At 37.8% G+C, this 20,446-nt stretch overlaps 1 protein-coding gene across 2 annotated transcripts in view; it reads left to right on the top strand.

Annotated features, from left to right (window-relative positions):
- Positions 1-20,446, top strand: part of LAMA2 (laminin subunit alpha 2) — a gene marked incomplete at its 5' end in the record, with an annotated part of 635,124 nt that overhangs the window by 488,675 nt on the left and 126,003 nt on the right. For both annotated transcript variants that reach the window (XM_080805462.1, XM_080805461.1), the window contains one exon: positions 15,290-15,401. In XM_080805462.1, coding sequence (XP_080661588.1) covers positions 15,290-15,401 — 112 coding nt within the window. The remainder of the gene's footprint in view (positions 1-15,289; positions 15,402-20,446) is intronic.

The following is a 20,446-nucleotide window of genomic DNA, read 5'->3' as shown; positions in this document are numbered from 1 at the left end:
ATTGAGGTATGTACCCTCTATCCCTACACTTTGAAGATTTTTGATCAAGAAATTATGCCGTACTTTGTCAAATGTTTTTTAGCATCTATTGAGAGTATCATATGGTTCTTGTTCTTTCTTTTATTAATGTATTGTATCACATTCACTGATTTGCAGATGTTGAACCAACCTTGCAGCCCAGGAATAAATCTCACTTGGTCATGGTGAATAATCCTTTTAATATACTGTTGGATCCTATTGGCTAGGATTTTGGTGAGGATTTTCACATCCATGTTCATCAAGGATATTGGTCTGTAATTCTCCTTTTTTGGTGGGGTCTTTGTTTGGTTTTGGGATCAAGGTAATTCTGGCCTCAAAAAATGAGTTTGGTAGTTTTCCTTCCATTTCTATTTTTTGGAACAGTTTCAGAATAGGTATTAATTCTTCTTTAAAGTTTGATAGAATTCCCCTGTGAAGTTGTCTGGCCCTGGGCTCTTGTTTGTTGGGAGATTTTTGATGACTACTTCAATCTCCTTACTGGATATGGCTCTGTTCAGGTTTTCTATTTCTTCCTCGTTCAGTTTGGTAGTTTATATTCCTCTAGGAATGCATCCATTTCTTCCAGATTGTCAAATTTGCTGGCATATGGTTGCTCATAATATGTTCTTATAATTGTTTGTATTTCTTTGGTGTTGGTTGTGATCGCTCCTCTTTCATTCATGATTTTATTTATTTGGGTCCTTTCTTTTTTTCTTTCTGATAAGTCTGGACAGGGGTTTATCAATCTTATTAATTCTTTCAAAGAACCAGCTCCTAGTTTCATTGATTTGTTCTAATGTTCTTTTGGTTTCTATTTCATTGATTTCTGCTCTGATCTTTATGATTTCTCTTCTCCTGCTGGGTTTAGGTTTTCTTTGCTGTTCTTTCTCCAGCTCCTTTAGGTGTAGGGTTAAGTTGTATACTTGAGACCTTTCTTGTTTCTTGAGAAAGGCTTGCATCACTATATACTTTCCTCTCAGGACTGCCTTTGCTGTGTCCCATAGATTTTGAACAGTTGTGTTTTCATTTTCACTTGTTTCCATGAATTTTTTCAATTCTTCTTTAATTTCTTGGTTGACCCGTTCATTCTTTAGTAGGATGCTTTTTAGCCTCCAGGTATTTGAGTTCTTTCGAACTTTCCTCTTGTGATTGAGTTCTAGCTTCAGAGTATTGTGGTCTGAAAATATGCAAGGAATGATCCCAATCTTTTGGTACCTGTTGAGACCTGATTTATGACCCAGAGTGTGATCTATTCTGGAGAATGTTCCATGTGCACTAGAGAAGAATATATATTCTATTGCTTTGGGATGGAATGTTCTGAATATATCTGTGATATCCATCTGGTCCAGTGTGTCATTTAAAGCCTTTGTTTCCTTGTTGATCTTTTGATTGGATGACCTGTCCATTTCAATGAGGGTGTTAGAGTCCCCTACTATTACTGTATTATTGTCAATGTGTTTCTTTGATTTTATTATTAATTGGTTTATATAATTGGCTGCTCCCATGTGAGGGGCATAGATATTTAAAATTGTTAGATCTTCTTGTTGGACGGACTCTTTAAGTATGATATAGTGTCCTTCCTCATCTCTTATTATAGTCTTTGGCTTAAAGTCTAATTTATCTGATATAAGGATTGCCACCCCAGCTTTCTTTTGATGTCTGTTAGCATGATAAATTGTTTTCCACCCCCTCACTTTAAATCTGGAGGTGTCTTTGGGTCTAAAATGAGTTTCTTATAGACAGCATATCAATGGGTCTTGTTTTGTTTTGTTTTGTTTTGTTTATCCATTCTGATATCCTGTGTCTTCTGACTGGGGCATTTAGCTCATATACATTCAGGGTAACTATTGAAAGATATGAATTTAGTGCCATTGTATCCTGTAACATGACTACTACTGTATATTGTCTCTGTTCCTTTCTGATCTACTTTTAGGCTCTCTGCTTAGAGGACCCCTTTCAATATTTCCTGTAGGGCTGGTTTGGTGTTTGCAAGTTCTTTTAATTTTTGTTTGTCCTTGAAGCTTTTTAGCTCTCCTTCTATTTTCAGTGACAGCCTAGCTGCATGTGTTCTTGGCTGCATATTTTTCTCATTTAGTGCTTTGAATATATCATGCCAGTTCTTTCTGGCCTGCCAGGTCTCTATGGATAAGTCTGCTGCCAATCTAACATTTCTACCATTGTATGTTAAAGACTTCTTGTCCCAAGCTGCTTTCAGGATTTTCTCTTTGTCACTACGACTTGTAAGTTTTACTATTAGATGACAGGGTGTGGACCTATTTTTATTGGTTTTGAGGGCAATTCTCTGTGCCTCCTGGATTTTGATGTGTGTTCTTTTTACTGTATTAGGGAAATTCCCTGCTATAATTTGCTCCAATATACTTTCTGCCCTTCTCTCTCTTTCTTCTTCTGGGATCCCAATTATTCTAATACTGTTTCATCTTCAGTTTCACTTACCTCTTGAATTCTTCCCTCGTGGTCCAGTAGTTGTTTGTCTCTCTTTTGCCCAGCTTCTTTATTCTCTGTCATTTCATCTTCTGTATCACTAATTCTCTCTTCTGCCTCATTTATCCTAGCAGTAAGAGACTCCATTTTTTATTGCACCTCATTAATAGCTTTTTAAATTTCAATTGGTTAGACTTTGGTTCTTTTATTTCTCCAGAAAGGGATTTTATTTCTCCAGAATGTGTTTCTCTAATATCTTCCACGCCTTTTTTGAGCCCAGCTAACACCTTGATAATCATCATTCTGAACTCTAGTTCTGACATTACCAATGTCCGTATTGATTAGGTCCCTAGCCATCAGTACTGCCTCTTGTTTTTTTGTTTTGTTTTGTTTTTGTTTTTGTTTTGTGGTGAGTTTTTCCACCTTTTCATTTTATCCAGATAAGATTATATGCACAGGAGAATAAAACACTAAAAGGCTGGCAAAGACTCCAGAAAAATGTACGCTAACTAAATCAGAAGAGACCCAAAACTGGGGGGAGAAGAAAGGGGGAAAAAAGAAATAAAAATAAAAATAATTTTAAAAAGCATATATATATTTTTAAATATATGTGTGTGTGTGTGTGTACATATATATATATATATATATATATATATATATATATATATATAAAATTAGACTGGTGAATATTACAGAGCCAGCCACTTGATTTTGGGTGTGTTCTGGTCTCTTAGAAGAAAATACCTCCCAAAATATTAAAAAAAGAAAAACATATATATATACAAAAATAAGGGTAAACACAATGAAGGGATCGACTACGACTGTAAATATGAAAATTTTTTTAAAACAATTTTTAAAGGAATTGATAAGTTGGTTGGAAAAAGAAAAACAAAGAGATAAGAGAATATGATCAGGCTGGAGACTAGAACAAAGCCATGTGCTAGATTTAGGGTATATTTTGATCTATTAGAAGAAATTATATACCAAAATTTTAAAGAAAAAACATCTATATGTATACAAAAAATAAGGTTAAATATAATGAAGGGATAAAATATGGCTGTAACAATGAAGATTTAGAAAGTTTTTTTATGAAAGGTATTGTTAAGTTAAACTAGTTAAAAAACATTAAAAAAAGAAAGAGCAAAAGTTAAAAAAATGGAATAAGAAAAAATAAAATTGAAAAAATTAACTTTGCAAGACTAAGGGATCATGGGGAAAAAGTCATGAATTCTATGCATTGCTTTCCCTTAGCTCTAGAGTTCTGCTGTTCTTATTGATCGCTGAACTTTGTCTTGACTGGATCTTCTTGCTGATCTTGCTGATCTTCTGGGGGAGGGGACTGTTGCCATGAGTCTCAAATGTTTTTGCCCAAGGTGGAATTGCACCACCTTTGCCAGGGGCCAGGCTAAAGCAGTCTGCTCGGGTTCACTCTTGCGAGCTTTTGTTCCCTGAACACTTTCTGTAGACCTCTAGAGAACAGGAATGAAAATGGCGGCTTCCCAATCTCCAGCCTGGAAGAGCTGAGAGCTTGTGGCCCTACTTCTCAGTGTGCCATCAGAGAAAAATGGTCAATCCCTCCCATCTCCCTAGTCTCCGGCTGCACTCCAAGCTCACTCAACCTGTGACTGAGCATTTCTATCTCTGGTGCACAGCCCTGTTTGGAGTCTCCAAATCCAGCAGATTCATGCCACATGCTCCTGCACCACTCCTTCCAGAGAAGGAAGGAGGGGGTCTCTCTGATCTGCCACTTGTGGGGTCACTGCTCAAAGAGCAGTGGTCTTACTGTGCCTTGGATCTGGTTTAAGGTAACCTCAATCTGAGAGCTCTAGCTCTGTAGTCAGCTTCCCTGCTCTGATACTGGGGAGTTCTGCCACACTCAGACACCCCTGATCCTTCTGAGAACCAGCGGGACCTGAGACCACGCTCTCCCCACAAGGGTTCCACCCCCACTTAGCCTCTGGAGCCATGTCCCTCAGTGGAGCAGACTTCTAAAAGTTCCGATTTTGTGCCCCGCTGCTCCACTGCATGCTGGGAGCCGGCCTCCCCCTCCCCACGGTCTATCTTCCTGTCATTTCGGATTCACTTCTCCACATGTCCTACTTTCCAGAAAGTCATCGGTTTTCTGTTCCTAGAATTCCTGCTCTTCTTCTCTTCTATCTCCTGTTGAGTTTTCAGGTGTTCAGAATGGTTTGATAACTATCTAACTGAACTCCTGGGACCTCATGTCATTTCAGTCTGCTACTCCTCTGCCATCTTTCCTCCTTCCACATAAAACTTTCTTTTCACAAAGTGTTATGAATAGTTTTGAAAGCACTCTCTTATTGGGGAAATCATCTTTTAAAATAGCTTAGACTATGTCCTGATCCTTGAAGAGCTTTATGACTTCTGAATAATTAAAACATGTTTTGGTAGTTGAATAGACTGATCCTTGGTCCAGCTGATGGTAGAATGCAGGGAGACTAGCCAGTCTTTTTGATGCTCTTTCTTTTCTTCTTTGTTGGTTAACCAGTTGCTTTATGAATAATGCATTTGTTAGATTTGTTAAAGCATTTGGTGAGTCTCATCCTACATAGCTGGTGTAGGAGCTTGCCCTTTCTCCTACAAGTGCTTACATATTTTATGCTCATTTTTTTCATGGAGCAATCTAGTTCTCTAATACTGTGATAAAGAGAATCATATTCCTCCCCAAACTAACACTTAACATGCATTTTGTATAATTTATAGTGCAAATATTACATAGGCAAAATATTACATAATCACATATCTCTTTCAGTGTATTTTGATTTATTGCCATCTGATTTCCCTCTTGAAATGTAAGTTTCTTGAACATAGGAATTAAATTCAGCATATTTGAACTGTCCTACAACGTGGGTAACTACTGAGATGCTTTTTGATGCCAACTCCACATACCTCCATAGCTACTGTTCTTAGTTCTCTCTTCTGTTTCACAGCCAAAGTTTTTGAAAGCCTTGGAGACAGTTCTGCATTCACTTCTCACTCCACTGCAATTTAAATTTCCTCTCCAAGCTTGCTACTAAAGCTATTTCTAGACGATAACCAATGACAAGTTGGTCATTAAGTCCAATAAAACTTTAATTTATTTGAACCCACTTTAGCAATCGTCATTTTTGACCCTTCCTTCCTTCTTGACCTATTCTCCTCTAGTTTGCTCTTAATTCTCTGTCCTTTTATTCTCAGGCTCTTACTCTGCCCATCCCTTAAGAGTTGGTTTTCTTGGGGTGCAGTCATCAATCTACATCTTTTCTCACTTGTAAATTCTTTCTTTGGGCTTTAATTGCCATGTGTATGCTGATGATTCAAAAATCTATATTTTCTTTTTTTAAATATTTTATTTATTTATTTGACACAGAGAGAGATCACAAGTAGGCAAAGAGGCAGGCAGAGACAGGGGGAAAGCAGGCTCCCTGCTGAGCAGGGAGCCCGAATGTGGGGCCCAACCCCAGTACCCTAAAACCATGACCTGAGCTGAAAGCAGAGGCTTAACCCACTGAGCCATCCAGGTGCCCCCAAAATCTATATTTTCAAGACAGACTTTATTCTGCTTCAGTCCCAAAAACCTAGCTGCTGATTGGACATCTCAAATTAAACTCATCATCTTCCTCTTCAAACCCTACTTTCTCCTGTTTAGAGCATCTCAGTAATTTGTCCTCCAATATGTAGCCAATTCTCCCCCCTCCCACCCATTAATAAGTTACCTTTTACTCTACCTTCATTTTCAACCGTATCCAGTTCAGTTTCCTTGTATGATCTCTCTCTCTAAGCTATCTCCAACTCCAACCAATTATTAATCATATGACAGAGTAAACTCTCCAAATCATGGATCTTGTCATGTCACTCTCCTTCAAATTCTACAACAGCTCTCCATTTTGTTTAGTATGACATATGATGCTCTTCCATTGTGATCTGATTCTTGCTTAACTGCCCAACCTCATCTTTCCCCATGTTTGCAACCTGGTTATCTGGACCCTGATGCATTTAACATATAAGCCAGAAAGCTAGAAATTTTCCTTTGTCCTTTCTCTTCCTCATGGGACTCCCACTTATTCAACCCATTACCAAATGCAGGGGACTGCTCTTCTTGTACAGATCTCCTCTTCACTACCCAACTCGCATTCCATCTCCATAATCTTTAGTTTGAAATGACCATAGTGGCTTTCTAGCTACTACTTCTGCTTTTACTCTTGTTTTCCTTCCACTCTGTTCTCTACAGTGTAGCCGGAATACACTTTTGCTATTCCAGATTTGAAGATGTCACCTGAGTGCTTAAACTCATCCTCCCAACTTTTCATTGCTCTTAGGTTAAAGCCTATCCTCTTGCTGGCCGAATCTCCTGCCACCTGTGCTTCCAGCCATCTGCATTCCAGCCATACTGCCCTTCAGTTACCTCATCCCACCACAGCCTTTTCACATGTTTTCTTAACCTTTGAAGTAAATCACCTTCTCCTGTACCTTGTTAACTTCTATTCATTCCAGTTCACCTTTCAAACCTCAGCTTATGGAACCCTGCCCTATGAGAGACATTTTAGGTGTCTTATACTACTGTCTTATACTACTGTACTTTTTCTTCAGTTTGTAATTATAAATTTATTTTCATGATCACTCAACAAATACTTCTCTACTCTATCAGACTATAGGCTTGAAAAGCACAGGAGGTGTGTCCTTTAATTTTTTTTTTTCTCACCACACTATCACCAATGTCATGCACACAGTAGTTCAGTAATTTGTTTAATTAATTAACTGTGAATAATTTAATAGCATTTGAACAAACTAGATGACAAGTAGAAAAACTCAAAATAAGCATTGATTTTTTAATGTCTCAAAATACACTAAAATTAGGCATGTATTTATAATTATCTTCAGTTGGATGTTTTACTTCCTTTGATAAACATCTCCTAAAGGTTTATCCATAAGGTAAGAATAATATGTAATAAACTGAACTATATAAAATATCAGAATTCAGCTTTATTTGCATTGTCTTTTACTGCCTATTTAAAATCAAATTTAAATCAAATTATTATGGAAATGATGAACTACTTTTTAAATGACTTAAGTGCCAACAATATTGTATGTTTACCTTATTTATAGTGTTAAGAAGTTTAAGTTGTCAGCAATGTTTTTTATTTCTGCTATTATATTTTAAAAGAGAGAGAAAGAGAATATCAAGCACATCATACTTGTTCAGTCTGGAACTCTTAAAACTGACACCTGAACTATTTAGGGAGAAATTGTATAGAAGTCACTTATTTCCATTCCAGAGAGCCACCTGGCTTCTCCCTATTGCTTTCTTTGTGTATTGCCTAATAGCTTGCCTGAGGAGTACTTCACTGACACTTAGATATACAAAACTGGTAGTTTTTGAAGATGACCCTTGAAAATATCATATAAATGATTAGATCTGAAATTTAATTTTAGCAGGAAGCCATATAAGTCTGCAAATGCAAAAGCGAATGGCATCTAAGCAATGTTGTCTATTCACTAGTTAGATTTGCCCCATTAAATTCTAGTTTTAACATAAAGAAAGCAGAAAATGAAAGACACGAGTAATATCCAACCAAGAAAATTATGTGCAGATTTCAAGAGGCACAGTGAGAACTGCTTGAGCTAAAGCAAGAAAGTAACAGCTACATTGTTCAGAAGTAAATTAATGCATACCTAATGGTAATGCATGCTGTCTAATATAAATACTCCCAAAAAAAGGAAAAAGAAAAATAGAACGAAAAAATACCTAGTTTAGTGAACTTGAATTTAAAAAAAGATAATCAAAGGTAAAAGAGGTACACAAGGTACTGCTTAAGGCATCAGAAAGAAACACTGGAAAGATTGTAGAACTGAGGTAAGAGGATTTAAAAATAAGAAAATCAAAGATAGAGAATGAACGGAAGATTGTATGACATAGTAGGATAAATGAGAAGGACAAAGGACAAGATAATAGTGAACAGGAGGGAATATGACTAAGGGATGGGATGGCAATTTAACAAGATGCAAGAAGAGCCAAACTGAATCAGACAGAGAGCTCCTATCATGTAGTAGTTAGCATTCATCTGTAACATTATCAATAGCCTGTCCTGGGTGAAACCGATTGTCATGAATTTCACCATGATACTGCTATCTGTCACCACTCTGCATAGGTGATAGTGCATTTGTCATAGGCTTCCTTTATGGAGTCTCTCATGGGTGGTTTTGACAAGGGTGACTCTTCAATTTAATTACTGTGTAATAAGACATGACTTTTAAAAATGTATGTATATGATGTTCTGCCATGGATTTTTAAATATGTTAATTTACTAAAACATTAAGGTGATATACTTCAAGCACTACCTGAGCTCAAGCAGCATCCCTCCTCCCATCCAGAATGCTCAACTTTTTCATGTATTTTCCTAGTCTTCCCGGATATTAGCATAATGTAAGTTAGTGCTTGAAATGGACAAAATATAAAGCTGTGAGAAAATTTGTGTTTTGCCCCCAATTCCCTGTCTATATGAGTTCAGAGGAGTCACTTACCCTCTCCATAACTACTCTTTCGTCAGTATAATAATAGGGATTATGCCTTCTCTGTATCTTTAAAGGCAGGAATGGTAAATGAGACACAAGAGAATATTACAAGCCCTTCTGAACACACATATCAATCCAGGGTATGGTTGAGCCTGACATTATCACTCACCTTTTAGAGAGCTAATACCATGAGTCAATGCCTTTTTTTTGCCAGGAACCTCGCATTTCCTCCACTTCTGGAGCGCCGCCGAGAGGGGCGGCTCTTCTTATCTCTGCAGGGGAAGGCTACCTTCTTCCCCAGTAAGCACTGTGCTGGCCCTAAAGAGTTCTGCCTCATCCCAATCCCACCCCTGCCTGCACCCACGAGCTATTTGGTGTGTAACTGCAGGTTAGTCTTTAATGACCATGAGGCCAGTGACAAGAATGAAGTGTGGTTGGGACTGAGGGTCTTGTGCCTGGCTCTCCTCCTAAACAAGCTTCCCATTAGGCTCTGAAAAACACCCAGAAACTGCCCAGCCATCCACATTCACTGGCAAGCCTAGCACCTGGCAGAAGGCCAGTTTGCATGGTATTGGGAAGGCATAGAGATTTGTTTGTTTGTTTCCTCCAACAGATGTTGGAACTTCAAAGGGATTTGTAGATAACTCAATATACCAGCTAATCACTCAGTATCTACTATGCCTGGCACTCTGAGGAATGAATGAATAAATAAATAAATAAATAAGACCTAGCCTCAGCCCGAAGGACAGAGATAGACATGGCAAAATACCTAACAAAGTAATTACTCAACATAGTCATGAATGGTGGTAATGATAGTTGTTTTTAAAAATCTAAGAAAGGGTCCTACCCAGTGGCCAGCAGACCCAGTGTGGAGCTACCTGGTTGCACCAAGCAGGTTAGCCTTCAGACCGTCCAGCAACAGGACTGACATTGACCCCAGGGAGACAATGAAGTCACCAAAGAGAAGGTTGAGTCTGAAAAGGGAGAAAGATGCCTTTCCTATAGTAGGTCAAAAATTAATTTATTCTGGCAAAGTCCTCCATGATGATACTGGTCTAAAAGAATATCAAATTGATGAAGAAACCTGGAGGCGCTTATGGTGGCAATACCTAAAGCTGTCACAGCACCAGCACCAGCTACAATCCAGCCATCACATTCTGCCATGGCACCACTGTTAGCTCCACCCTGGTGTGGGCTGTGGCTTGGGGCCCCACCCATGCCCCTGCTTCAGCTCCTTCTCCCACACCTGCACCTCTCGGGGCAGTGAAACAAGAAAACCCTACAGAAAAGCCAGCAGAAGCACCAGTGGCTATAAGCCCACTATCAACGGAGGGTACATCAGGAGAGTCTTCTTGGCCAAACCGTTTGAAGATGCAACAGGTGTGTGTGTGTCACAGGGCAGTCTTGTGAGAACATAGTAACCAAGATCATGTCCATGGGTCATGAAGGCCAGCAAATGATTGCAGCTCTGAGAGCCTGTTCTAACTACCCTGACAGAGTAGTGGGGCCTCTTTCTATGGGAATCCTGGAGATAGAGAAAGTTGGGCTGTGGTTGATTCTCTCCTCAGCAGCTGGCACGGGGGCTGACTCCTCAGTCTTCAGTGGCTGCAGCTGCAGCAACCCTACAACAAGTTCTGGAGAAGACCACTTGAATTCCTAGGGATCAGTCTCAGTTTCAACAGATGAGACAAATGACTCAACAGAATCCTTCCCTGCCTCTAGCATTGCAGCAAGAGGCCAAGAACATTCTCAACTCCTGCAGCAAATTAGCCAAACCCAGGAACATTTGATTCTGGTGTTAAATGGACCAGTTTAAGAAGTAGGTGGGTCAAGGAGCCAGGGCGGGGGTGGGGGGGTAGCGACAGTGGTGGAGTTGCAGTAGGTGCAAGTGAGTCTGTGAGCTACGCTCATTGAGCACCTCCAGACTAAGAAGCCACAGAAAGATTAAAGGCACTAGGATTTCCTGAAGGACTTGTGCTGCGAACATAGTTTGCTTCTGAGAAGAATGAGAACTTGGCTGTCAGTTTTCTTCTACACCAAAACTTTGATGAAGCTGGAAAGGGACTTTTTTTTTTCTCTGATGTTTCGCAGCAGGCCACCACACTGCATTTACTGGTTGTCTCCGATGACTTGGGCTCCTATGCATGATAGCTGGTATTAGGTAGGAGATGGTTGGGGGTGGGGATACAAGGCAGGGATAAATATGTGCACATCTGCTGCCGTTAGCAGATGCCACAGATCTGTACAGTGTGTAAAATTCATACAAATAAAAGTCAGATTTTGCAGGTCTCTATTTCTTCTTTAAAATGTGAGGAAACTTTTCCTAGGTTTCACATATTTTTTTAGTGTATCGAATCCAAAAATTTAGTGTAACGCCCTGCTTCACATTTCTTTGACTAAACATTGATTTCAGAATGTTATGTTGGGTGCCTGGGCTGCTCAGTAAGTGTCAGACTCTAGGTCTCAGCTGAGATCATGATCTCATGGATCGTGAGATCAAGCTCTGCATCTGGCTCTCCAATGGGCAGGGAGTCTGCTTGAGGTTCTCCCCCCCTGCTCACATTCTCTCTCTCTCTCTCTCCCTCTCAAATAAATCTTAAAAAAAAAAATCTTTGCTACCTAGAATCTACAATCTCTATTTTGGAGCAACACTGGATAATAGCTTTGTGAAATTTAAAAAAACTATTGGAGCTACTATAAACAGAAATGCCAAATTATTGATAGTTCCTGCTGCTTCAAGTATGTATAAAATTAATATGTAAGAAGGCCCATTCTTTCAAGTTAAATGTCTGAGGGAGGGGGAGAAAAGGGGGAACATCTTAAAATGAAAATACTTCTATTTGAAATTTTTTTGATCATTGAATTTGAGACCCTTCTAACATGATTGGAGAAACAGCAAAAATAGAGCTATCCTCCTGTTTACATTTTTTTGTTGTTTTTTAGTTTGTTTTGAGGGAAAAAAATTGGTAGGTGTTTAATTACTGTCTGCTTCATTGTTGTGATGCTGTGGAAGTTTTAAAATCACCATTGCGTGTTTGCTTTGGAAGTATCCCTTTGTGAGATTTAGCACTTTGGGGCCAATAGAGAAATGCAGCATTCACTCTCCTTCCCTTCCCCTTCCCTCAGTGAAAATGTGTTTATCAACAAGTCACAAGTTCAAACTGCTGCCTTTCTTTAAAGCCAGAAAATGCTAATTCAGTTCAGGATTAATGCAAATGTTTCAGAACTGGGTTTCTGATGTTTGTAAATATTTTTCCTCATTAGATAAGAATGTATGACCATTGATGTCATTAGGATGATACTACTTTCAAAAAGAGAAGGAAGGCAGAAGTATAATACAGAATCTTTTATTGCATTGGAAAGACTGGCGAAGTCTTTTGGAAGAATTGGAAGATGCAGCTGGGAAAATTTTGAAAGATATATAATCATGATATCTCATGGCATATTAAAAGAAAAATTTTAATAGAAAGAAAGAAAAGAAAAGGGAAAAAATGTAATAAAGCATAAGCCAAAATAATCAAGGATGGCTTCACTGAGAAGGTTGAGTTGGAAGTGACTCTTGAAGGCTGGATTAATTTTGGATAATTGGAGAGGAGTTAAGGAACAACATTATAAACAGGGAGTGTTCATAGAAAGGCAGGCAATAAGAATGGTAATAAGGGACACCTGGGTGGCTCAGTTGGTTAAGTGTCTCCTTTCAGCTCAGGTCAGGATCCCAGAATCCTGGGATCCTGTCCCACATCAGGCTCCTTGCTCAGCGGGGAGCCTGCTTCTCCTCTGCCTGCTGCTCTCCCTGCTTATACTCTCTCACTCTCTTTCTCTGGCAGATAAATAAATAAATAAAATCTTAAAAAAGAGAGAGAATGGTAATAAGGTTGGCAAGATTCATTAGGTAATTGCTCAACTTATTGAACATTCATTCAATATTTTCTCTCAGGCATAACACTAGGACACTAGGTGCTGGATATAAAGTGATGAGCAAAAGAGATGAAGTTCCTGCTCTCTTACAGATTACCCTTTAATGAGGGAGGTAACCAATAAATAAGGGAGTCCTAAGTAATTCTAAAATGCATGGCGCTATGACGAAAATGTTCTGTGGAAAGTCTGGAATCCTGGCTAGGTGCCCTAGAAATGACCACAGCTAGAAGGGACACTGAAGCTGAAAGATGACAGAAGACAAGGAACCAGCCATTGAAAGGACAGAGGGGAAGTTGATTCCAGGTAAAGACAGCAGGATCTGAGCCTAAGGGAAGAGTTTGGCATATTTTTACATACTAAACAGAAGCCGGGGAGGTTGATTGCTAGTGTCTTCGTGATAACTCTTCTAACTTGTTTCTTACCATGGATCATTTAGAATTCTTGACATCTTACTATTGGAGTGTTCCTATAATCAGTACCAAGTTTATTAATGATGACTCTTATATATTGTTGTATAAATTAATTAAGGAAGAAGAATTAAAGGCATGACCAGTTCATGATCATCCAGAATTTAAAAGAGGCAGTTTCTCAATATACATTTATTTTAAAAAATTAAATGCTTTTGGCTATGCATCAGAATTTGTAGCCTTTGTTGTGTGAATATGTAAGTTATGATCTTTTAGTGGTATAAGATATTGATAAAGCAAGGAATAAATTTTAAGTTTAAGTTATAATGCACACTATGTGTGGCAATACAGTGCTGGTAATACGTTAATAATTAAGATAATAAAAATGACCATAATGTAAATCAAATCCCTTAGTATAGTCTGTGATATGTGAAAATAGGAGTGATATTGTAGAGTACAGTCAGTTCAGTCTAGATGAACATCTATAATAGCGTAGAAGGCCCACATCTTAAGCAGCTGACTTTAGTAATTTAAAAATAACATTTAAAAAGTTGTAGGTATGTGTATATGAATGTGGAGTGTATATGTAAAAAGTTACTTGACCAATTGGTTGGCACCCTCCAAATAATTTTGTATATTTACTGTAGACTGTTAAAGAGATTTTTTTTAAAACTTCTAGTGGATCTTACCCTTTCATCTTTTTATTTGTGATGGTAACACTCACAGGTTGAGAAACTAGTTGATGATAGTTGGACTTTATAGTCTATCTTTTATGTAAAATCTTGAAAGTGGTCAGGAACTCAACCTCTTACTGCCCCCTGGGAAATCACAAAAGGCAGTATAATTTCTATAGCATCTCTTACGATGTTCTGTGTTGGCCAGACATTTAGTTCTATTTTAATTTCTATCTAAAATCCACTTATGTGTAAGAAAAAAATTTAGAATCTCTGGGCATGTCTAGAATGCAAACACTCTGTACAGGATTATAGAGAATTAATACTCTGCCAATTTGGACCTTTTTCAAATTATTTTAAGGCAGTTTGTGATTCTTTGATCCATTATCTATAGTTAGATTATCCCTATCTTTTTAGTAAAAAAAAAAAAAAGTCCTATTAGCATATGCACATGCATCGAGAGAGAAACTGTACACCTACTTCAAAGTGCTCTAAACCTTGTATCTTTTAAGAAACTGAATGTTACATATGCCCCTTTTATTTAACCAAATATAGTGTATCTTAAGTATAAACACATTAAATGGATTCCTTTGTGTTACGTGGCATCTTCAATGTGAAGGAAGTTGCAAATGTGTGGGTATATTCTTCGGGAGGTGAAGCTATTTGTGGAGTTGGTTCACTTTGTTGACCATGATGTGTGGTACTGTGATTAATAGCCGTCTTTTCTGGTGATGACGTATGGGAAGAGTTAGCCTTTATTCTTCTTTAACGTTTTCCTGGCATCTTTAGAGTGTTATAAAATAAGCATTTACTACTTAGTAGCTAAGCATTTCTCCCTCTTTGTTTCTTTAATTAACGTATTGATCTAGACTGCATCTATAGGATCAAGCTTATTGAGACAGACTGCCTGGGCCTCCTCCAGAGATCATTGCTACGCTCCACACTTTTTCAGTAAATAAAATATGGACAAAACTGCAACATGTGGAGGCTACAAAATCCATTAAAGACTTTTGGCAACTCTACCTCAAAGATACTTCAAAAATAATTGTGTTTTATCGCTTCTTCTGTGTCATTGCATATAGCAAGGGTTCTAAAAAGACCCAATACAGCTCTCTGATTTCCATTTAATGGAAGAAGTAATAAAGTTTAATTGTATACTTGAGCACGGGGTGTCATTTCCAGTATATCTGATCAATAATTCATCGATTGCCTTTGGCTCAGAGTTATATTTGAAGGAAAATGTAGCTAGTGGGAGCTTATCTTGCTGTGGCTTCATCATCTCAATTAATTATGCTTTTCCTGAATTTGGATCATTAGGCTACCAAAGTGACAGCAGATGGCGAGCAAACTGGACAGGATGCTGAGAGGACCAACAGGCGAGCAGACTCCTTAGGAGAATTCATTAAGGAGCTTGCCCAGGATGCGGAAGGTATTAGAATCCTTTAATTTAATCATCATGTCTCCCACCAGAAAAATAGAAAAAGGGATTACACAGGACTGGAATTTCTTTAGTAAGAAGTGCCATTTCTCAATCTGAGGGTCAGGTTTTGAAAAATACTTTGGTTGGGATCGTCAAGGACATGAACTGTGGACCATCTACAATCTACAGTGTTAAATAAGGGACAACAGGCAGTGAGTTAGTCATTATGAGGCCGGGTTCATGATGAATTGAATGCAATCCCTTAGGAATGCCTTAATTTTTGAGCAATGGCTATTATGAGTAGATAATCAATAAACTTATGCTTTGCTGTTGTTTGTATTCAAAACTACTGGAAAGATTAATTTTTTAAAAAGCTAATTTTATCATTTTACTCAGTATATTAAAGCAGCACTTTAGTTTCTCAAAATGGCTTTTCAAATACTTGGTTTCAATGAACATCTGTTGCTTAGAGTCTGGACTTGCTATATTACCAGAAGCTTCACTGCATTTAGTCCATAATTCTCCAGGAATTAGTGCTTGGCATCTACCGATATGATGGAGGATCAAAGTAGAAGCCTTTTGGGGGCTAAACCCCAGATTAAGAACTCTTAAAGAAGATATTAAAAAGACCTCTAAATTGTAAGTTTCTATTATTAAACAGTAAACAAGCATGCAGGTTTAAAAAGTAGGAAAAATGCTTTGGGCTTTTTCTTTTAAAAATATTTTGATTATTCATAGTGTTACATGTTTTAGATATGTTGCTTGGAAATATAACCAAATAAATCAGAACGTGAGATAACCTTCAAGGAAGATCCTGACAGGTAATTCTTAGGAATCAGTAGCCAGGAAGAGACAGAAACTCACAAAGATTCCCCACTGCAAGAAGCAACAGAGGCAAAACATATCAGGATCTGAAACAGAGGTTACACCTACTGGAAAATTCTCAATTAACTCATTACAGTCTGCCTCTGCTATGTGGAGTTTTTTGTGCTTTCCCCAGTTTTATTTCCCATTAATGCGACTTGAAATGTTCTCCACCCAGCCCTCACAAAAAAAAAAAAAAAAAAAAAAAAAAATCCCATTGCAGTAAAACAATTTCTGCCTGGATCTGTGAAGGCACTGGTCAATACTCAAGTAATTTCCCTTTTCCTTCTACCTCAGTCTCAAGCACTCAATACTTAGAGCCAATTCTGGAAACTTATTTTGAAATGATTTCAATCAAATATCCATGCATAAGGATAAATGCTGGCCCATTTTCCACAGACTCCAGCGTCTGCACTGCTCATGGGTTCACTCAGCCTTGTACCCGCTATCCAGTCTGTGCACTGCACAAAGGCACCAGGAGGGGGCAGGTGGAGATGGGATTTCATCCAGGTTTTTCTCATCACCGACAGTCCATCCATCAGAGAAAAGGGATAGGTATCATCAAAGGTGTCTCCCTTCTCTAAATTGTGCATCTGTCAGGCAGCCTGGTTGTGTCTGTCCAGACACAAAAAGGACAGCTTTTTCCTAATTTACATGAAGGTCTATGTGGGATAGCTGTGCTCCTGTACCAGGGAGAAATGTGGACACTGCTCTCTTCTTCCAGCAGCTACTGAAGTAAATGGTAACACACTTGATGTGTACAGCACTTTATAAAAGAACTTTGGCAAAACTAATCCAACTGTTAAAATTTCCTGAATGTTTAAATCTGAATATGCCAGAGGCAAATGAAACCCTGACTGAGAAGTTCATATGTACCACAAGTCTTGGCAGTTCAGGAGGTTTTTTTTAAAAGAAAAGAAAACTCCCCAAAAGCCATGAGTGGGTTGTACGACATAACCACACCCATTTTTTTCTCTTAGAATGAACTACACTAATTGGGGATAGTATCAGTACTTTTAGGTTTTATTAGTGACAATAAATTGCTGTGGGAAAAGTGAATGTGTTCGCCTGGCATTTGTCTAGTTTTATTTTTAGATAGATGGGATACCTTACTCCCTCTGTCTTCCATTATAAGTAATAATCTCTTCATAAATTATCAAGGTCTATTAATCTAAGGCATTCTTATCTCCCTATAATTTTTAAAATCTACTTTGGTATGACTCCGGATTAGATCACCAATACTCTATATTTTGTTCCATGAACTAATAGAATTAATGAGTGAATACACACACACACACACACACACGTATGTATACGTATATGTAAAAACAACTCATAACATTATCATATGTACTGAGATGTACTAGAATTTACTAAATGCTAGACACCTTCTTTCCTGTTGCTCAGGTTATAGTAGTATTTGTCATTCATGATGAATTTATCCATCAGAGGATATTTTTTTTGGTTCAGTATGAAAAACAACTTTGTTTCTCCTGAGGGATTAATGTATTTGTATATTACAGATACTGTATACGTCTTAAGTATCCCTTTTATATTCTCTTCTATGCTTTGGTTACTGAGATACTATTAATATGTCTTTGGATTTACATTATTTTTTATCTTTACTTCATCTCCTTTTATGTTAATTTTATCTTGTTTTTAAAGGTATTTCAAAACTACTTAAAATTTTCTTTGAAAAAAGTAGAAATAAGTAAATTTCAGAGCTATATTAATGTCATAATTATTTTCAATTCTGTTGAACATGTACTGAGCTGATAGTGTATACTTTTGAATCTAAGAGACTGACATGTTCGTCTTCAGTTTAAAAATATTCAGAGAATTTCCAAATTAATATAAAAGTAGGGGAGCAATCACATCTCTCATACTAAAATGATGCTTTCTTTTTTAATGCAGTATCATTTTGCTAACATCGTTTTTGTGTGGCTTAATAATTTCTTCTAGTTGCTTACATAGTACTTTCATTTTTGAAAACATAATGCTTATGTTTCAAAGGGTACAGTCATCTTTTCCTTTCCTTTCCTCTCTTATTCTTTTTCCAGCAAGTTCTTCTCTGCAGAAGTTTAGTTTTGAGAGTAGACCACAAGTAAGTCTGTATCTCTCACATTACCCCCTTAGAACTATGTAGGCCCAGGACCTAACTTCAATCAAATTTCAAAAAGTATCTCTAATCAAAGTTCTTTTATATACTCACTTTATAAAAGAAAAAAATAACATCTAGGCCCAGGACCTAAATTCAATAAAATTTCAAAAAACATTTCTATCAAAGCTCATTTATATATTCGCTTAATAAAAAAAAAAAAAATCTACACCTTTGGCAATTTGAAAAGTGGGATTTTTGAATGCAAATGAGGTCAGTGGTTAGTTACATGATACAATTAGTTAAAACCAACATTCATCTACCACCTTTCCTGAAATCTAAGAAGTATAAACCTTAACATTTTAATAATTAGCATTCTGCCATAGTTCTCACAAAGTCTACTGGACCAAGGAGCTTTCCAGTTAATCAGTCCATCATCACTGTTGTTCCTTAAGAAACACAATGCAGCCTAAGTGATAACTTAGCAACTGTAGTGGTGAAATCTTGAGAAGGTTCTTTGGTGTATGTCAAAGTAGGACTATTAAGGAGTTGACAAAGAGCAAACTAGCCTCACTAACTTCTAGGAATATGGGACCTGAGCAAAAATTTCTACCACAGGGCTAGGAGTGGCCATGTTTTTTCTCTAAAACAGCTTATTTAAATTGTTCTGCAGATTGGATTATGGCTGTCAGAATAAGTGGTTGACAGCAGCAACTTTCTAACCAAATACCTTAATCATGAAAAGAGAATTTGAAACATGCATTTTGGGAAGGGTAAAATTCAAGATTGAAACCCAATTCCTTCTTCTAAACCATGATTTTCAAACTCTAGTATAGAGGAGAAGCCCCTGGAGGGCTTGTTAAACCAAGGATTGCTAAACCCTTACCCCTAGAATTTTTAGGTCAATAGGTCTGAGGTAGGGCCTGAGAATCTCCATTTCTAGTAAGTTCCCTGGTGAGGCTGATGCTGCTTATTTGGGGACCACAGTTCAGAACCACCGTGTCACACCCTTCATGGCGGCTCTGTTCAGCCAGTGTGCACCTGTTAAAGGAACCTGGAATGACTACCCTTGGAACAGCTCCAACTAGCGCTAATCAGAAAAGTTTCTCCAAGAGTAGAAGTGAATTTTCAGTATTCCTTATGCCCTAAATGACATCTTAGGATATAACATGGAATAATAGAAAATGTCTCTTGGCCTATGCAGGGCCTTATTCTAAGGACATTCACATATTACAGAGATAAGGGATTAGCACACGAGAGTTTGAGAAAACACCTCCCTTCACCTTGTTAAGTTAATGCATCATAAAACACACTTCTGGAGAAGTTGGCCTAAAACCAATGGTAGAATTGCATAAATGTTTCAACTCACCAGTTTTTCTGACTTTTATTTGAAATAGAATTCTTTTTTCAAACGAAACTTGCCCAGAATGCTAACCTATCAGATAGATACTTGACAGAATAGATGTTGTTTGTAGAATACCAGAAGCACCCAGAGAATCCTTAAATTCTGAAGAGCCCAGTTTGAAGCTTTCTTTATTCAACGCATAATAAACACAGACTCTTACAATGAATATTATGGCTAGAAGGTAACTTTGAGCGCTGATGTATAACCCTCACCCCAAGTCCAGTGCTTCCTCCCTCATTCCTTTAAACAGAACGGTGTGGGAGAGCAAGGGCAGGTTTGTTTTCAGAGACCTCATCACTGAGAGGTTTTTCTGTGCTCGATATTTGCAAATTGACTGAATATGATTGTGTCTTAGCAGTAGCACAGACCTTGTGTTTTCATCTTCCGAGGGGTGTGCTTTGTGTCTCATTGTTTACCTCTTACTTGAAGAAGGTTTGGGCCATTTCTTTATTAGCATGTTTTTCCTTGTGAGATAGAAACACCATGCTTCAATTACTGTGCCCCACAAAAGAAATATAATTGGACAAATATGTCACCTTTCCCTGTTTGTTATGGATCGTTATTAACTACCTCTCCGTTCCCAGCAGGAACACCCGTGGCAAACTACATTTCATTTGGAGATCGTGGAGAAGAGCAGATGCTTACTGCCATTTTTGCGTGTGGCACTTTTGTTTACTAATTTACAAA

The sequence above is a fragment of the Martes martes genome, assembly GCF_963455335.1.
Source record: "Martes martes genome assembly, chromosome: 6".
Taxonomy (NCBI): Eukaryota; Metazoa; Chordata; class Mammalia; order Carnivora; family Mustelidae; genus Martes; species Martes martes.
Note: the sequence above shows the minus strand (reverse complement) of the source record. Positions and strands in the feature narration are given on the sequence as shown.